The 20,449-nt window shown below is 46.2% G+C and overlaps 1 protein-coding gene across 5 annotated transcripts in view; it reads left to right on the forward strand.

The window, feature by feature from the left end:
• The window catches only part of SPRYD3 (SPRY domain containing 3), a 158,483-nt gene that overhangs the window by 84,933 nt on the left and 53,101 nt on the right, over nucleotides 1–20,449 (forward strand). For all 5 annotated transcript variants that reach the window (XM_033936515.1, XM_033936518.1, XM_033936517.1 and 2 more), the window contains one exon: nucleotides 13,281–13,430. In XM_033936515.1, the coding sequence (XP_033792406.1) occupies nucleotides 13,281–13,430 (150 nt within the window). The remainder of the gene's footprint in view (nucleotides 1–13,280; nucleotides 13,431–20,449) is intronic.

The raw sequence follows: 20,449 nt of genomic DNA on the forward strand, positions 1-20,449 counted from the left end.
TTCTCTCGTTCCATTTCCTTCTTATGCCTGTCTCCAACTTTTTGATTTTTCCCTTTCAGCTTTCTTAACTTTTTCTTTTCTGCCTCTGTCTACTCAAATCTTGCCTTCTTTCTCACCCTTCTTTTTTAATGTTCAGCTATCTCTCAATTCTCCATCTTCTCTATCTCTAGCTCTCCCATTTTCCATCTCACCCATTACCACATTTATACCACTGTACTCACTGCTCTCTCACTCATCTTGTCATCTCCATTTTGACCTAAACCACATGGCTCACCACTTTCAGAATCCCCCTCCCTCTCTCCTCTGATCAGGTTAAAACGCCGTCCCTTTCTTTCCATCCCCTAGCATCATCTTATCCCAGCTCTCTTCCTTCCTGCCCTCCCATGGTTCCATCTCTCCTCCTCTATCTCCATGGTCCAACAATTTGCTCCCTCTCTTTTCTGTTTTTCTTCTTCCCTCCCCCCCTTGATGCTGAACAATGAAATGGAGGAAAAAAAGAAAGAGATGCTGCATCTCTCTGCCTTCCATCCACAGGCCTAACATTTCTACCTCCCTCCCATCCACAGATCCAACTTCTCTCCTTTTTTCTTCCCAACTGTCCTCCATCCCATCTCTTCCCCTGACTGCCTGCCTCCCTTCTCCAGGTCCACCATTTCTTTCTTTCTCTTCCCAACAGTTCTCCCTTCAAGTATCTCTTTCCCTCGTCCTCCACACTACCCCAGGTCTAACTTCTCTCCCTTCAGACCTTTGCCTACCATCTCTCTCTGTCCTCTGTTTCTGGTCCCATAAGCTCTCCCCCCATGCCCAATCTGGCACTTCTTTTAATACCCAAACCCCCCCATCTCTGAACAAATCCCCCTTGCTTTAATCATCTTAGCCTCACTCTCTTCTTTCTAGACAGCATCTGTCCTCTCTCAGTCTTCCATGCAGCATCAGCCCCTTCCATCCACTGTCTGCCCTCTCTCTCTCTGCCCCTTCCATTTCTCTGTCTGCTCTCTCCCCGTTCCATATGATATCTTCCCTCTTTCTATGCTCCTTCCATAAACTGTCTATCCTGTGCCCCTTATCTCCTTTGTATATGATTCATTTCAGCTTCATCCCCTCTCCATTTTTCTGTCTCCACCCCTCCCCTATGCTCCGACATCTCTTTCTTCTCCTTTCCTTCCCTCCCCCAATGCCCTGGTACCTCCTCTCTGGCACCTCTTCTCCCTCTGGTCTGGCATTTGTCTCCTTAGTTTCTCTTCCAACTCCCCCTCCATTATCTGGCATCCCCTCTCATTCCTTTCTCTCCTTCCTTTCCCCTGGTCTGGCATCTGTCTCCTTCCCTCCCCTCCCATGGACTTGACATCTCTCATTCCTCTTCCTTTTCCTTCTCCATCCTTCCCTCTCTCTCCCCAATTGAGTGCAGCAGCGTTTATCTCCCCCCCCTCACACACCCATCAGCAGCGCTGCATTCACCCCCAAATTACCCCTCAGGGCCAAGTGAAGCATTTGCTTAATATCACTGATCCCTTACCCGTTCTCCAGCAGGGTCATACAGAGCACTGGGTTGTTGGCCTTGTCCATGGAGCAGCGCTGTAGGTTGCACGCCGGGGAAGGGCTCAATGGACACACGTGCCACCTGCAGCTGCCCCGGCCTGGTTCACCCCCGGCAGGGTCATCAGCTCCTCCTCAGTGGCCATGTTGATGTTCAGTCTCTATGGGCTCCCCAGGATCTGGCTGAAGTTACAGGTGGCACTGAACTTGCGGCTCTTGGAGCAAAAGCTCTGCCCGCAGCGTTTGCTCAAAGCCGCGGGCAGCGTCTTCCATGTGCCTCCTGCAGCTGATCTGGAAGCGTTCCCTCTGATGTCGCAACATCAGAGGGAACACTTCTGGGTCAGCCGCAAGAGGCATATAGGATCCGTTGTTTGCGGCTTTAAGAAAACGCTACAGCAAGACGGAGGAGGGAGCCGGCAGAGGAAAACACCACATCGTGAGCGAGGCCGCACAGAATCCTTTGCCATTGTCTGACCTCTTCTGCTTCCTTTTTCCTTCCACTTCTTACTTTTTCTTTTATTCACACAAACCCATTCTTTTGTTCTATCCTAAAATCTGAAACGTGTTCAGGAAAATTTTCCAGCACAAAGTTTATGCAAGTCATTCTCTGGCATGACTGTGCATTCCATGTGTGATCTCTGAGCTTTTTCTCTTAGCATGTTCTTTCTATCTAGCTCCAGGCCTGGTCACCTCAAGAGATCTCCCTTCTAGCAGGTGGGGGATATACATTTCCGCTGTGGAATCTCTCTTGCACCTACAACATCTCGGAGCAGCTGGAGCTTAGTAGTGTTTCTAACTAAAGGTCACTATATTGACTCCATCTAAACAGAGCCTTCCCGCCAAGTACATGGGATTTTTTTTTTGTTTATTTTTTGGACACAAACTATAGAGTTCCTAGAATCTGTAGAAACAGAGAAGGAACAAGTGGAAAAATGTAGCTCACTGACCCATGTCGTGGTTTCTGTAGAAGCCAAAAAAAATCCTCTTACATTCTAAACATAAATCACTGAAAGGGATCACTGCAAATGCTGTGGACACCCTTTTCTGCTTCTCTCCTCCCTCATGGTTTAATTCACTCTCTCAGGCATCTTTTTTTCCCTCCCTTTGTGCTTTCCATCCTGCTCTCATCTCACTCTTCCACCCTCCTTTCCTCTTGGCCTTTCAATTTCACTTCTTCACCTGCTTTTCTTAATGTCCTCTTTTCTCCTGCTCTTTATCTTCCCATGTTAACACACTTGCTTTTGATGTGGCTGTACATAATAGTGTCTGCTCTCAAACTTCCACTATATTTTAGGAGCAGTTAGGTGCTGATATATAGTATAGAGAGCTGGATGCTCAGTTTACTAGTTGTAATTAGGAATGACAATGCTCTTTTTTCCTCTTTGGGTGCCTCCCTGCAGTCTAAGCTAGAGAGTTGCGCGGGGACAGAAATCCCACCAGTCCCCACCAAAATTCCACCCGTCCCTGTGAGGAATCCTTCCGTCCCCGTGATGAATCCCCTTCGTCCCTGCCCGTCCCTATAAACTTCAGAAATAGTTATTTCATTTAATTATGCTACTGAATTAAAGGCTCTGGTAGAGAGAGACCCATTTACAAATAAGCAAAGACACTTTATTCATTTGGAAATATTAATTGGGAAGAATACATACTTTGTAAATGGGTTTCTACCAGAGTCTCTAATGTAAATATAAATACTCAGCTGATGAGAACCCCCAAGCTGTCAGCTTAGGACTTCCTTTGCAGTTGGCCAGGGGTCCCTTTTGCCAAGCTTGGCAGGCAGCAGTAGTGTCCCTAAGTCACAGATGCTGGCACCTCAGTGGCTCATGGATGCTGCCAGCGACTGCTGTGCTTGGTGGAGGGGAGTACTGGCTGTCTCTAGAGGAGGTCCTCTGCTGGCGGTGCTTGGGGATCCCCACCAATCACAGCAAAGGTCATCAAGTCCTTCAACACTGTAGAAATAAAACCAGAAATGCATTTCCTTTTCTTTTGAACACAATACAAAGACATCTGCTATATACATTTCCCAAAGCTAACATATCTTAGTCAATAAATTCTGTTTTTTACCTTTGTCTGGAGACTTATTTTTCCATCAAGTTGGTCCCAGTTTCTTTTTTCTGCTTTCCCATCTTCTGTAAATTCTTCTGTTGCTATCTATTGGTTCCTCCTACCATGGTCCAGCATTTATCCCTTTCTCATCTTTCACCCCTGCCCACTAGTCCCATGCCCAACATTTCTCCTTCTATCACCCCTCTCCAGCACCATGCCACATCTCTCCCTCCATTCCCTTCACCATTCCTCCCTCTTGCATCCATTTCAATCTGTCCATTCCACCACAATATTTCTCCCTCAACTGTGCCTCACTTCCTCCCTATGACCAAAAATTCTCCTTTTTTCCATTCCCCGTGTATACAACCATCTCTTTCCCTCCCTTCCTCTCTCCCAAGTTCATGCCTTCTGTGTCCAAAAATGCATTCCCTCCCCCACCTCAGCATCTCTTTCCCTCCCTTCCTCTCTCCCAAGTTCCTGCCTTGTGTCCCTCCCAATACATTTCCCTACCCCCACCCCACCCCCTGTATATGTAAGGAAATCTAATAAAAAGAGATACATGACAATTATTACGATGCAACAAATGCAGTCAATGGGCTCCACACCCTATTAAAAGTATTAATAAATCCTAACATTCCGCATTAATTCTCATACTTATAAGTGGTACAAACATTTTTCCACCAAAATGTGTAATTCAGTCTGTCATAGGTCTTCCAATTATGTATAACTGCTAACCAGTTAGCATAGTGGGCAATGTGCACATATACTGAAGTAAATCCAGACCTGCTCCAACCCTCTGCCATTGACCGCCCCAACCAAGAGGAGAAAATAATTGCCCAGTGGTTATCATGCACAAATGGCAAAAACTAACCAGTACACTTTAGCATATCCCACAGGCAATTTTTGCTGTGTTAAATGCTGGTGCCCCTCACACAACTTAGTAAAAGAGCCCTAATTCAGTCAACTTGCCTTGTGTCCAAAAACGCATTCCCTCCCCACCTCTTTCCCTCCCTTCCTCCATTTTCTCTCCCATGTTCATGCCTTGTGTCCAAAAACACACTCCCTCCCCCCTTTTGTGTTCCGCGTTTGCCTCCCAGCCCTCATCTCCCAGCAAATTACCATCCAAATGTAGCTCGAGCCGCAAGGCTCGTCTTCTATTTCCTACCTGCACTGCCGCAGCACATAGCTGACCGGAAGTCTTCCCCGATGTCAGCGCTGATGCAGGTGGGAGGACTTAAGCAAAGCCCTCCCTCCGATGTCAGCGCTGACATCGGGGAAGACTTCCAGTCGGCTATGTGTGATGCGCAGGGCAGGTAATAAAAGAAGACGAGCCTTGTGGCTCGAGATGCATCGAACCCCGCAGGATCCCCGCGACCCTAGGGGGCGTCCCCATGGGATCCCCGTGACCCAAAGGGGGAACCCGCGGCATCCCTGCAGGTCCCGCGGGATTTCCATCGTCCCCGTTCCCGTGCAGCCCTCTAGTCTAAGCACCAGAAATGTGCTCTTGGACTTCTCGATTTTTTGTGTTTGCTTGTATATAAATATGAATGATAGTGGAGCTGTTTGTCTGTTTGCCAGCAACACTCCCTCTTCTTGAAGGCAAGTTTAGTATGTTTCCTTTCAGTTTTACTTGTGCTTCAAAGTATTAGTCCAAATTATAGCTACCTTTTGCTAGGGTCCACCTTAGTAGTCAGCACCTAAGAAAAAGATCTGGGTGTCATTGTTGACACTGTGCTGAAATTTTCTACCCAGTGTGTGACAGCAGGCAAAAAAGCAAACAGGATGCTAGGAATTATTAGAAAAGGAATGGTAAATAAGACTAAGAATATTACTGTATAATGTCACTTATCACTTGAGCACTGCGTTCAGTTCTGATTGCTGTATCTTAAAAAAGATAAAGGCCCTGATTCACTAAAGTCAGTGATTGTCGCTAAATCTGTTTTCACAGGTTTAGCAACGATCGCTGCTAAGCAACCCGATTCACACAACAGCCCACCGTGTGTTTTTCCCCTCGATCGGCCATTTTCCTGTTTGGCTATGGTAATTAGTAAAACCCCATGCAAAATAGCCAAGCGATTGATTCACTTACATTGCTTGGCTATTTAGCATCGGGTTTTACCGATCCTAAAACTCGAGTGCTGTAGACCTGTCGGTAACTGTGTTACCATGTACAGGCCTTAAAGCAACATGCTACTGAATAGAATAAGTGGGTAACAAGATGGTTACAGATCTATTTCTCAACACCTTTGCATTTTATGCACGCTAGAAACTGCTGATTAAAGTCTAATGCTGTAATAATTTAGAGTAAACTCATAAATAGCTTTACTCTTTAATCATACAAAAATTCCCATTGAACAATATACTAAAACTACGAGGTGAGCATATCATAGAAAGATAAAAGATTTGCTCACCCCTCCTCCCTACCTTACTAATAAGTTATAGATGACACCTAAACACTGGTTCCTTGTACCTTTTACCAATTCAAATGAAGACTGTTTGCAGTGGTTATACCCCTGTCAATATAGATGGATATACAGTGGAACCTTGGTTTACGAGCATAATGCGTTCCAGAAGCATGCTCGTAAACCAAATTGCTCGTATATCAAAGCAAGTTTCCCCATAGGAAGTAAGGGAAACTGCTTTGATTGGTTCCACCTCCCCCCCCCCCCGAGGCTACTGGCGCTGCTCCATTCTCCCCCCCCTTGAGGAATCAGACGCTGTTCCAAACCCCTCCCTGCGATCCGGCTTCCCCCCCCTGTGAACCGGCATCCTCCCCCCACTCGCGTTGCCCCCCCCTCCACCGCGATCCTTCTCTCCCCCCCCCCGAGCATGTCAATGACACTTCCTTTACCCGACTTGGCACCAGTGCCGGTGCCCGAAGATCCTCCCTCTTCTGGCGCGGGCTGGGCGGTGCGTCGGAGATCCTCCCTCTTCTGGGCTGGGCTGGGCTGGACTGGCTTTGAGCATTTGGGCATGCTCAAAGCCTTCTGGTCTCGCTTTCAATCTCGGAGAGAGCGAGACCAGAAGGCTTTGAGCATGCGCAAATGCTCAAAGCCAGTCCAGCCCAGCCCAGTCCAGAAGAGGGAGGATCTCCGACGCACCACCCAGCCCAGGCCGCGCCAGAAGAGGGAGGATCTTCGGGCACCAGCATTGGTGCCAAGACGGGGTAAAGTTAGTGTCATTGACATGCTCGCTGGGGGGGGGGAAGGAAGTAGGATCACGGTGGAGGGGGGCAACGTGAGCGGGGGGATGCTGGATCGCGGAGGGGGGCGCTTGTACAGCGAAGCAAGCTCGGTTTACGAGGCACCAAGTTTGCAAATGTTTTGCTCGTCTTGCAAAACACTCGCAAACCGGTGCACTCGTAAACCGAGGCACCACTGTATGTGTCATTGCGGGTCAAACCATCCACAGATTGAAAGGCAACACTCATCTTATATGGCTTCTGCCACAATCAAAGCCAATATAAACTGTTTACAGGAGGAGGAGGGGGTGAGCATAAATGATTAAGTAATAAAAATACAGGATGTGGACCTAAAATGATATCTAAACCACAGGAGGTCCTATGAACTAATCTTTTATCTTCTATGGTATGCTCACCACCCCTACTGGAAAATCATACTGTTAACAACTTCCTACCTAGAAACTAAACACTAGCAGAATTACACTCATTGGCCATATGCACAAAATATGACAGACCTTCAACAATTCTAAACAGTGGATCGCAGTTAAGAGATATGAAAGCAAAACACTGAACTGAATACTTCAAGAAATCAGACTCTGCATGTACAGCACTAGTAGAGAAATAGAAACTGAAATGCAAGGTATTGGAGAAGAACATTTATCAAAGCTGACACATTCCAATTACTAAATTCAGAATAAAATAACAAAGGTAAAAAAATATGAGCATTTTCTTTCTCCATTTACTTTAGTTTTAGTGTGTCTCGTCTGTTTTTCTTACAGGGTATTCTCACTCCATGCCTATGACCCATCTTCTTATCTGTCCTATCCTCTGTCCCTTTCTTTATCCTCCTCGCATGTTCCTCATCTCAGTAGCCCTATCTCACCCCTTATGTCTAACTTTGCACCTCTGTGTCCCTGTCCCTTTTCCTAGGCTCCCTCCATGCGTAGCATCTTTTCTGTGTCCCTTTCCCATCCCCTCTGTCTTTCTCTCTTCTACTCCCCCGCCCCCACTGTTCTTTCACATCTCTTTCCTCTCCTTTTCTTCCTCCTTTCTCCTTCCCCCCCATGTGATTTGGCATCTCTCTGTTCCTTCCCCCTCTCTCCATTCTCCCCTCTCCACTTCCCCGGTCTGGCATTTGTGATTCCTTCCCTTCCATTTCTCCCTCTCTCCTCCCCCCCTTTGATTTGTCCTCTTTCTCCCTTACCCATCCCTCCCCTAAGCCAGTGGTGCATTCCTCTCTTCCTCCAGTACCTCACTCCCATTGTAACTGCAGCTTTTAATATTCCTAGCAGCCGTCAACTTAAACGTGCTGCCTTTGGCTGCCCAGAAGCTTTTTCTGCTCTGCAACTTCCTGTCCCCGCAGAGGTAGGAATCTTCAGCAGAAGGAAATATGCAGGGCTGCTGAAGGCCACATGTTTAAGATGACTGATGCTGCCGATTCTGGCCCAGAAGATTAAAAGGAAGAGAGGTGGTATTCCTCGGCAAAAAAAAGAGGCTTTTAGGGTGCTGATTTTGAGGGCTTGCTGGCAGCCAACTGGCCTTTGCAAAACCAGCAGGTTGGCAACCATAGCCGTGGAGCTCCTGGGAGCATAGGGCCCTGTGCAGCTCCACTTCTCACCCCTTCCTAAGACCAGCCCTGGTCCTCTGTCAAGGGCAGTTACTGTGAAAGTGGGTTAACTTGATAATAGGAATTTAAAATATTAAACAGCTAAAGTCTTACTGGTTAGTCCTCTAAATCAGTGGTTCCCAACCCTGTTCTGGAGGATCACCAGGCCAGTTGGGTTTTTGGGGTAGCATGAGAGAGATTTGGATATAATAGAGGTGACGGGCATGCAAATCTGTGCCATGCATATTCATTAGGGCTATGGCAAAAACGCAACTGGCCTGGTAGTCCTCTAGAACAGGGTTGGGAACCACTGCTCTAAATCATTTGATATTTATTGGGATTTAAAACTGCCTTTATGAAGAGATTCACCTAAGGTTGTGTACCAAAGATATAGTTTGACTTAAACAACTAACATTGTGTTGAAAAGCTTTACAGGAGTAAAATGACCAAATGTATGCAGAAAATAACAATCAATGAGGTAAATTTGGAACTGGCAAATTGAATCATAGTTATTCCAATTACATGATAGTTTCAAAATATAGATGTTAAAACAGCACAATTCATATTCATATTCAATTCATATTCATATTCATATTAGAAGAAAAAATGTATGTATGTATATATTTTCTTCCATATTGCTTCTGTATATCATTTGTATTCTGCTGTAATATGATACTAGGCAAACATTAGAATATTCAAATAACAGGATTCTCACAATCTGCTATAATAAAACCCTTACCGGACATGCGCAGTTCAAACGCCGTAATTTCTGCGTCCATGATGTGTGCCTCCGTGTCAGACATGTGCAGTACAGCGTGCGGCGCATGTGGCTCACTATGTGTGACAGTTGCGGTGGTGGAGCTTGTGGCGGTTTGCGGCGCGTGCGCCACTTTCCTCACACTTCTTCCAGCTGCCGTTTCCCTGCGTCGGACCCTGCCAGAGAAAGTTTGTACGGATTGTAAGAGGAGCCAAAGTTTGGAAAGGACAAGGAAGATAAGTGGAAGGTGAGGGAATGCTGCTGCTGCACAGGGAAGGGTGGGAGGGAAATGCTGCTGCTGCTGCGCAGGGAAATAGGGGGGAAGGGAGATGCTACTGCTGTGGAGGGGGAGAGGGAAAGGGGGCTTATTTGGGGGGCGGTGTGTGCTGGGGGGCAGGCAGAAATCTTGGTTTGCTCTGGGGGGGACAGAAGGGGGCCACGGAGAGAGACAGAAAGAAAGACAGGCAGGCATGACGCAATAGAGAGAGGCAGGCAGGGGGCCACGGAGAGAGACAGAAAGGCAGGCAGCACACGAGAACTAAAGATAGACACACAGAAAAATAGACGGGGCCAGGGAGAGAGACAGACAGAAAGAAAGGCAGACGGGGCCAGGGAGAGAGACAGAAAGACAGACAACAGCCAAAGAGAGAGAGAGAAAGAAAGACAGACAGAAAGCAGCCAAGGAGAGAGAGAGAGAGAAAGAAAGAAAGACAGACAGACAGAAAGCGTCAAGGAGAGAGCTAAAGAGACCAGAAAGAGAGACAGAAAGCAGCCAAGGAGAGAGAGAGACAGAAAGAAAGACAGACAGAAAGCGGCCAAGGAGAGAGAGACAGAAAGAAAGACAGCGGCCAAAGAGAGAGAGACAAAGAAAAAAAGACAGAAAGCGGCCAAGGAGAGAGACAGAAAGAAAGAATGAAACAAAGACAGACACAGCAGCCAAGGAGAGACAGAGAGACAGAAAGAAAGCGCTACTGCTGGACAGGGCGAGCAGGCAAGGGGTAGTGGTGGACAGCCGAGGATAGAGAGAGACAGACAGCGGCAAGGAGAGAGAGAGACAGAAAGAAAAACAGATAGTCAGAAAGCGGCCAAGGAGAGAGAGAGAAAGACAGACACATCTAATGTAACGGGTTTAAAGACTAGTGATGGTATAATATGATAAAACGTCTTAATGGACAGTAGAAAGGGGCAAGTGCAGTTGAGGTATATAGACATGCAAGATGGATAGAATAAAGGCATTGGTATAAACAAATGGGTGACTTAAAGGCAAATTTATATATACTGCACAGTTGAATAAGTATGTGGAACTGGTCTTAGCTACAAGGAGTGCAGCAAACTAGTCCATGTGCAGCATGAGGCATTAAAAGCTTGGAAGAGCCAGGCTTTCTCCTGCTTTAGGAATTAGACGTGTACTGAATTGCCAGAATCGGGAGGAGGAAAAGTTGAGCCATGACTAGAGGCTTTTCTGTGGCTCACTTAGGCACTGTTTTTCCAGTTGGCTGCACTATTCTCATATTGGCCCTCATGTTGGGTGGACATATTATTGGATAGCCCAGGGAATATGGAGGCATAGCATGTCTGGGAAGGTGGTAACTACCGTGTTTTCCCGAAAATAAGACAGTGTCTTATTCATTTGGGGTATGCACATGATCCCCTCCCTCCTTCACCCCAATTCTTCCTCTTTCCTTTCTCCCCCACATGTGCAGCATCTTTCATCCCATCCCTCAAGCAGCAGAACCCTTGAGCACCCCCTTGTCCCCACTGCGTAGCTGAACCCCTGCTGACCCTCCATCCTGCCCTCCCTGCCAACTATCTAAATACATCCCCCCATACCTTTTAAAATCTCTCCCTTGTTGGTAAATAGTTTTCACGCTGGATGGCTGCCGGCTGCATCTTCCAATGTCATGGCCAGTGGTGCAGGGCAGGAGCAATCTTTTCGGCATCTTTCCTGGTCCCGCGCCACTTCTTGAATGGTTGCCGTCAGTTCTCTTGAGTCCTGCGAGAACTGACGGCAGCCATTCAAGAAGCGGTGCGGAGCCAGGAAAGATGCCGAAAAGATTGCTCCTACCCTGCACCACTGGCCGCGACATTGGAGGAGGCAGCCGGTAGAGGGAGCCATTTAAAAAGGGTTGAAGGGACTCAAGCGTCGCGGCTTATCTAACAGCTTTAAAACCTACATCGACGTTTCCTGCGGCCTATACATGGGGTATACTCAAATATAAACCTATGTGAGTATAAAACGAGATACCATTTTTGTCCCCGTTTTAAGGGAAAAATTATTAACTCGACGATAAACCTGGAGGGTTTATATTCTAACATTCCTCTCCTTGCCTTCCCTGCGGTGCCCTCCTGCTTTGCCAGCAGGTTCAGCGTATACCCGTACCTGCAACCCTATTCCCATTGGCCGGCAGCTAGTGCTCCCTTCCTCCCTCCCAAGCAAGAGTCACTCCCCCCCCTGGTGGTCTAGTGGCGCATTGGGGCAGGAGCGATTCTCACTCGCTCCTGCCCATTCTTTCTCCACAGCAAAAATGGCCGCTGAGACTTACAGTGGCAGTCTCGTGAGGCTTTAGCAGCCTTGCAAGACTGCTGCTGGAAGTCTTGGCAGCCATTTTTGCTGTGGAGAAAGAATGGATAGGAGCAAGTGGGAATTGCTCCTGCCTCAATGTACTACTAGACCATTAGGAAATCACGCTAGGTCTGTAAGGGTTTTACTCTTGCTTGGGAGGGCGGAAATGCTAACTGCCAGCTGGTGGGATGGGTACTGGCTGAAGTCTGCTGCTTCGGGGGGGGGGGGGGTGTTGGCAGTGGCAGGGAGGGGCAGCTCAAATATAAACCAAGACCCCCATTTTGGGACTTTTTTTGGGCACCAACATCTCTGTTTATATTTGCGTATATTCGGTACTTGGGAAAAGGAATAAAACAATGGAGAGAAAATTCTCAGGTGGTTGTTAATAAATACTCATGGCATTTGATCCCAGCCCAATTCTGATGGAATTGTAAGAAAAAGGAGAAAGTGTCGGGTGAGTATGAGGTGTGGACTTTGCATTTTCTAGATCTGATTAAGCAACTCTCCTGAGACTAACTATTGCCCACAGCCACTGCCTTTATTAACATTTAATCAGTTTGATTGTCTTCTTGTATAAGAAAATGCATAAGGTGGAATGCAATACAAACATAATAAAATGCAATAAGCAAATCAAAGTAAGCTTTAAATAGCAAAGAGCATAGACATTACTGTCTTATAAAATTCTGTGATATATCAGCACAATTCTAATATACATTACCAGTGGCCAGATTACATGTGTGAGCATTTGCTGAAATGCCTTTCATGGATTTTGGTTTCTGTCTTGTGAAGAGAGAACTTTAATTCTGATAGTATTGCATAATGTTGGTATAAAAAAAAAAAGAAAGCTCTTTGGTAACCTCCGTAAACTCTGAATTATGTAACAAAGCCTGTTGAGATGACTTAAGGATTTTGGCAGGATCATAATGATGGAGAGGGTCACTCAAATATTCCATCTCATTTATTTATTTTATATATTGCATTTATAGTCTGCTTCTCTCCCAAAGGCTACAAAATGAATTCCAAGAATAAACAATGACTTAAAAACACCAGAACAAGGACCTTTTGAAGGTCACTCTGCTTTCAGCGAGTTAGTGCAGCTTCTTCAAAATTTGGGTAATCTGTGATTTATAGTCTTCTGTCCCCCCATCACCAGCACTCTAACTGTCATATTCTGAAGGAGCTGCAGATTTTTAATACTCCTCTTAGGTCTATCATGTAGTCAGGGCAGCCATAAAGTAAGATCATTCATATTTGAGTTCTGCCTTGTACTCTGAGCCTCCTGTTCTGATCTCACACATATATTTATTGGCTCTTACAATCATGGCTTTTTGTAGTTGGGCCTGTTTATCCCTCCCCAGTTACATACATGTCAGATTCCTCATTTTACCTGACCTAAACTAAATCTACAAATCCTTCTCTCCTATGCCTCTTCCCAGTTCTGTGGCATTTTGTAACTTTTCTTGAATTGGTTTCTGTTGTCTGGAGCAAGGATGTTTACAAAAAAACAAGAGTTCTAAAGGCTGTGTTTATCAAGCGTATTAAGCTAAACGAAACGCACTCTTAGCACTGATACATCTCTCCTTCTTTGTAGCTCTTGGAGTACATAGGAAAAGGGAAGAGCATTATTGATGTAGGACTGGCTCAGGCACGGCACCCACTCAGTACTAGAAGCCATTACTTCGAGGTGGAGATTGTGGATCCAGGAGAGAAGTGTTACATTGCCCTTGGACTTGCCAGAAAGGTAAGTGGATGGCAGCTCTTCTGTCCTGAGAGGGGGAACCTAGGAGATAGCTTTGCTGATCTTTTTTGAGACTTCTGGTCTCATAAGTGTATGGTTTGATGTGATTTGGTCATGCAAGATTCTTATGTTCTTGTTTAAAGCATCTTCAACACTAGGTTTTAGTCCTGCATTTATGTGGAAGCTGTTTTCCTGTATCAGTGTTGTTGCTGCTGCTGCTAAGTGAGTACCCAGTGCTGTTTATGTAATGGCAGTGGGTGCTGTGGACAGTAATTTTGGGAACCTTTCCAGCACAAATACAGATTCTGAGAACTAGCTGCACTGTGTCTCCAGAGTCTGGTCTAAAGTGCATGAGAACCACACATTCCCAGTGACTTTTGTCCTTAGGCTGAGAGCAGGTGACAGAGAGCCTTGAGGCATGTTTATTATATAGTCCTTTACTCCTCGGTCTCCTGAGACCACTAATAAGTTCTTGCTGACTGAAAGGTGCATCTTAGAAAGCTCCTGTTCTTGTTGGATTAGCAGATACTGATGTGTGTGGTATTGGGAAGAAGAGTTTTGGGACTTGGCACAGCCGACTCTGGCTCTTTCTATATTTTTACAAGTGCTCCCTTTCATTTGCCAAAATCTCTTATTTGTTAGGTATCTCTGAGTTGAACTTAAGTCCAGTGCTTTGTGCTCACCTTGTCTTGACACCTTCCTAGTAGTTAAAGCAGTGAGCTGAGACTTAACTTGTTCTCCCACTGATGCTTCTTGTGATCTTGGGCAAGTCACTGCACCCCCTTGGAGTGGGAAATAATGATTTGTAACTGATTTAAACATCCAGTGGGAAATGGCTCCTCAGTCTCTGCTCTAGGTAGAAATAAAAAAAACACAAAACAAACCCTGGTGAAAATGACATGAAGTCCTTCATCCTGTACCAATGCTGACTGTGATAAGGGTAGGACATTTTGGGGGCTCCTTATACCCTTACTGCTTCTCAACAGCTTTATGGGAAGTTGTATTGGTTTTTTTTAATGAACAGGACTGTCAGGCATGCAAGCAGGGTAATGTCATTTGCATGTTGCTGGGATGGAACAGCTCTCCCAAAGCTCAGAACTGTGTAAAGTTGAGAGAGAACTTCATGAGTCTGTGATCTGATTTGGAGAGGCCCTACCTCCTAAATGTTAATTTTTGTAGTAGAAAGATTCATTTATTTCCTGATGTATCTAGAGCCCATTCAGTTAAGGTGTAAGACATTTTTGGCCTTAAAACCTTGAGTTTTTGTTCTGGGTGACTTTTCCTTAAATATCCATGTAAATATCTCCTCACCCTTCAGGGGAAGGAATTTATAATTTGGAATTCTATACAATTAGAGGATTTCCTTAAAGGTCATAAGAAAAAGAACTGAGCTTAATGAAGAGTTGATTATGGCTATTTGATCACATAATATTTATCTTATTATCTCTTTTTTTTAATTTGGCCGATTTCGCTCTTATAATGTGGGTTTGTAGGTTTTTTTCTTTTGCTAAGAATTTGAAATACATGGTATTGGTTTTTCTTTTTTGTTGCCGAGCTTGATTTCTATTTGTATGGAAACTTTGTAAAACTACTTAAAAAATAATAATAATAATAATAACTGTGTAAAGTTCAGAGCATGTGCACAGCAATCTTCTCAGGACCTCACTTTTTCTGTCTGCTCTGCTGAATGAGCACAAAAACAAAACTGTCCCAGGTTTAACAGAAGTTTATCCTAGTTATGATCTGATGACATTTTTTGTGTTTGTGGGGTTTTGGTTTTTTTTTAAGAAAAAAGTTTTTAATTTAGTTTTTTTTCATCTGGATCTTAAACCATGACTCTGCTGAAGCCTAAAATTTAATCCCTTTCTGTAGTGTAGCAGAAAAATCCAGAACTTTGCTACACATTCCAACAACTGTTTAACCTACTTGAGCTCCAACCAACCAAACTGAATGCGAGTACTGTGATCTCATGTCTCCTTGAACCCTGAATTTTCTGGACTGCTCTGTTACTTCCCACTGGTCCTGGAATAAAGTGCTATTGTACAAGAACGAAAGATTAGGTTCTTACCTTTACTAATCTTCTTTCTTGTAAATTCATAGAAACATAGAAGATGACGGCAGAAAAGGGCTATAGCCCATCAAGTCTGCCCACCCTACTGACCCATCCTCTTAAGTGTATACCTAGCGACCGATATTCCAGTTCGACCCTCGTAGGGATCCCACATGGGTATCCCATTTATTCTTAAAGTACACCTCACTAGTTCAGATTCAATTATAAGATGGCAAAAAGGTCTTCAAAGCCATAATTACACACAATATTAGTGAATGTCCCGCTTTGGCTCATCTGACTGCCTCCTTATGAAATGTAGCTTATTTGCTTACTGCTGTGTTATCTTCTATCATGATTCAAAAATAAAGACGAAACAGCAGTATATATTTTTCTTTTTTACTTATCCTTTTAATGCAGTGTCTCTAGCATGCCCCGATGGGAGCCGTTTCACCCAAAAGGGCTTCATAAAGGAGCTCTTTCTCAGCGTCCTTTCTCTTTTGGGACTAAAGACACTGCTTTAAAAGGATAAGTAAAAAAGAAATATGTGCTGTTGTTTAGTCTTTATTTTTGAATAATGATAGAAGATAACACAGCAGTAAGCAAATAAGCTACATTTCGTAAAGCAGTGGTCCCCAACCTTTTTGACACCAAGGACTGCAAATTGAAGCAAATTTTATTGAAGCAAATTTTTCCAGGGACCGGTAAGTTGGGGGGGGGGAGATTTGGGGCGGGTTCGTAGGACAGTTTTATACACAATATACATTAACAAAATAAATAAAAAAGGCTTTTCCGCTCTTTTTTAGGTCCTACTTCATGCTTGCTTTCTAACACCAGCTCTGGCAGGATACATATTTCAAATCTGACATATTGTAATCACAAAATAAAAAATTATTTTTTCTACCTTTTGTTTTCTGGCCATTTTGTTTTTCCATCATCTTGGTCCCAGTTTTTCTTTCTGCTTTTAGTCTACTACCAATTCTCTTTCCAGTGTCCATTTTTTCTCCTTTTCTCTGCTGTTCCATTCCTTCTTTATGTCTGTCTCCACCACATTGATTTTTCCCTTTTCTTGTCTTTTTTGCCTCAGTCCACTCAAATCTTGCCCTCTCTCACCCTTCTTCTTTTTAAATTTTTCAGCTACCTCTCAGTTCTCCATCTTCTCTTAGTCCCTAGCTCTCCCATTTCCCATCTCACTCCTTTCCAGCCTCCTATTTCCTTCTATCGACTCCCCATTACCACAGTTCTACCACTGTACTCACTGCTCTCTCACTAGTCATCTCCCTTTTGACCTCATCCATGTGGCTCACCACTTTGAGAACCCCCTTCTTCTCTCCACTGGTCAGGCTATTTCTCCCTTTCCCTTTCTCTCCATCCCCAAGCATTCTCAGCTCTCTTCCTTCCTGCCCTCCCATGGGTCCATCTCTCTCCGCATGATCCAACATTTTGCTCCCGCTCTTTTCTGTTGTTGTTCTTCCCTCCCCCCCTTGATGCTGAACAATGAGATGGAAGAAAAATAAAAGAGTTGCTGCATCTCTCTCTCAATCCACGCCCAGGCCTAACATCTCCCTTCCACCCCAGATCCAGTTTCTCTTCCCAACTGCCCCCATCCCATCTCTCCCACTGCCTGCCTGCCTTCCTCCCCCAGGTCCACCATTTCTCCCTTTATTTTCCAACAGTTCTCATTTCAAGTATCTCTTTCCCTCTTCCTCCACACCATCCCAGGTCCAATTTCTTTCTCTTCAGACCATTGCCCACCATTTTTCTCTCTCTGTCCTCTGTTTCTGACCCCATAAGCTCTCCCCGCAATCTGCACTTCTTAATTAATACCCCCCTTCGTACTTTAAAAAAAACAAAAAAACCCAGTTAGTCCAGGAGGCTTCCTCCTCAGCCCAGCACATTCTGACCCTTCTCTCTATGCCGGACCGATGTTGCTCTTACCTTCCATCACGCTGAAAAACTTCCAGCCTCGGCAGTAATTCAGTAACGTTGCCCCGCAGCTGTCTTGTTTGCTGCGGTCCACCCGGGTAGAAACAGGAAGTTACAGGAAGGGGAGCTGCAGGCAACGTTACTGAATCACTGCCGAGGCTTTTCAGCATGACGGAAAGTGTGGATGATATCGGACCGGCTTGGAGATAAAGGAAAAAACATGCTGGGCCATGTCTAGCGTTCTGTCCTCGGTGAAGGGAGCAGCCATTTTGCTGTAGCCCTTCACTGAGTGAGTCTCTGTTGCCGGCAGTTCTCTCGCGGCCCAGCTGTCAGATGGCTGTGGGCCGTGGACCGGGGGTTGGGGACCCCTGCTGTAAACCATGGAAGGGAGGAGCGGGAGCCTTGGGCTTAGCCTCATCTTCATCTCCAGGGCTGGTGAACCACTTTGGGTCTGGGGTATGTGTAAAAATATCGCCTGGGATCTTTTTCATGTGTTGTTGCAAAATGGAGGCATGTGGCATCTGGATACCCCAGCCAGAGGACTTCCAGGCTTCATTTACTTCCCCTACACCAGGCTTCTACCCGGAATTTGTAAATCTTATGTGGAGAGCCTTTCTGACACATCCAGGACGGGGCACGTAACCTTCGACCCAGGGGAGTGACTTCCCCTCCAATGTCTGCTTTTCGTGTAAGCAAACCGGCCCCTGACTCCAGTGACCTTTCCGGATCTTGACGGGCCTTATGGCATGTCAGACTTCATGCCGCTTTTGTCCTAGTATTCTAATTCAATCCTGGATGACTCTGGCTCTCTGTTAGGGCCGGCAGCCATGCGGCCTCCCTGGCTCTTGACCAAGGAGATGATCGATCCTCATGTTCGCTGCCTTTTCAGGTTGGTCTCTGTCCACCATTTTTTTTTTCTGATGCGGTATCGGAGTTGAAGCTGAAACCTCAGCCCTCCACTTCCAAATGTATGGTCATGAGTGGGATTCAAGCGCAAGTTGGATGCACACCTTCTAGCATATCATATTGAGGGATACGGTAAATCCGGGACTCCATAAAGGAGTACTAAATTGGGCCGCCGCGTGTGCGGATCGCCGGACTAGATGGACCTCGGTCTGATCCGGTGAAGGTGTTTCTTATGTTCTTATTAACTACCAGACTTCCTAAGTACGATGAAACAATTTGTAAAGGCTTTGAATAAAGATGATTCGTGTATTGAATACATAGTGCTTATGTTACCTGGACTTACCATGGAAAAACTGAAGGTAGGAATTTTCGATGGTCCACAGATCAGACAACTTATAAGTGACCCACATTTCATAGCATCAATGAATGAAATCGAATCATATGCCTGGTCTTCATTTGTTCTTATTGTGGAAAACTTTATTGGCAACAAGAAGGCAGATAACGACACACAATTAGTAAAGGATATGCTCTTTCAATAGGCTTGGCTATAACATGAGTGTTAAAGTCCATTATCCCAGGACAAGCAGGCAGCATATTCTTAACGTATGGGTGACGTCACCGACTGAGCCCCGGTACGGACCTTTTTAACTAGAAAGTTCTAGTTGGCCGCACCGCACATGCGCGAGTGCCTTCCCGCCCGACGGAGGAGTGCGTGGTCTCCAGTTTCTTCGTTTCCGCGGAGCGAAGAAGACGCATGTGCTTTTCAACGGCCGTTGAAAACTCTATTTTTGCCTTCCCGCTCGCGATTTTTGATCCACTTTTTGTTCTATTTTTGTCTTTCGACTTAATTTTCTTTACAAAAAAAAAAAAACTCGTGTCTTTTTCTTTACTTTTTGCAGCCGGCCCCGGCGGGGCCTGTTGTAATCATCCAAGCCTCCGGGTTTGATTTCGCGGAGGCCGTGTTTCCCTTCATGCCCCCTCAACCGGGCTTCAAGAAGTGCCAGCGGTGTGCACGCCCGATCTCTCTAACTGACCCACACAACTGGTGCCTTCAGTGTTTGGGTCCGGAGCATCGGGCTGACACCTGCACCCGCTGTGCTACTCTTAAGAAACGCACTCTTAAGAACCGGCAAATACAACAAAATATTCTTTTCGGTACCGGTTCTACCATGGATCGGGCCCCGACGTCGACGGCACCGCCTAAATCGGCACCGACCACATCGACACCGCCTGATCCTCCTTCGGGGTCGATAGCGCCAGGTAAGCCGGCTAAGAAGCCTTCCACTTCCCTTGAGCGCCCTCCAGTTACAGCGGTGACCCCGGTCCTTCCGGCGTCCCGCCGATCCCGTAAACGCTCCGCTCCGATCTCGGTGAGTGCCTCGTCATCGGCCTCCTCATCGCCGGAGCGTCGAGCAGCACCTATGGTACCGAAGAAATCTAAAACGGTACCGGTGCCCCCATTGGAGGACCGCATCTCGGCCATCCTCCAGGACAAACTCCAGGAGCAGCTACAAAAGCAACTCCAACAGCTCCTTCCGACCCTACTGGCACCGCTCCTTCCGGTACCGGTCCGGCCCGAGCCTCGCACCACTCCACCGGTGTCCACCCCCTCGGTGCCGATGGACACATCCATGCCGGTCTTATCTGCCCAGCCTGCACTTCAGACTTGCTCTGCAGAGGACCCTTCCCGGGCCCAAGATCGACGCCGGTCGTCTCGGGACCGGGATCGGCACCATTCCTCCCGGGACAGGGACCGACGCCGGTCTTCATCCCCCGGCACCGTATCCATGCGATCTGGCAAGTCCCTTTCTAAAACCCACCATACTGAGCCGGCTATCAGGGACCCAGACTTATGGGAGCAATCCCCACTCGGTACCGAGGAGGAGGCCTCTTCTACAGATGAGGAACCCTCCATGGCTGAAACCACTTCCAAGCCCGAGCAATCCTCCTTCACGAAATTCCTTCGGGAGATGTCCGCGGCTCTCTCCATACCACTTGAGTCCGACTCTAAGAAGTCCCAGGCCTTTTTAGAAGCCTTGGACTTCGACCAACCTCCCAAGGAATTTCTCAAACTGCCCGTACATGATATCCTACGGGAAACATTTTATAAAAATTTGGAAACTCCACTTACTGTTCCAGGTGC

Source organism: Geotrypetes seraphini, chromosome 3 (assembly GCF_902459505.1).
Source record: "Geotrypetes seraphini chromosome 3, aGeoSer1.1, whole genome shotgun sequence".
NCBI classification, from domain to species: Eukaryota; Metazoa; Chordata; class Amphibia; order Gymnophiona; family Dermophiidae; genus Geotrypetes; species Geotrypetes seraphini.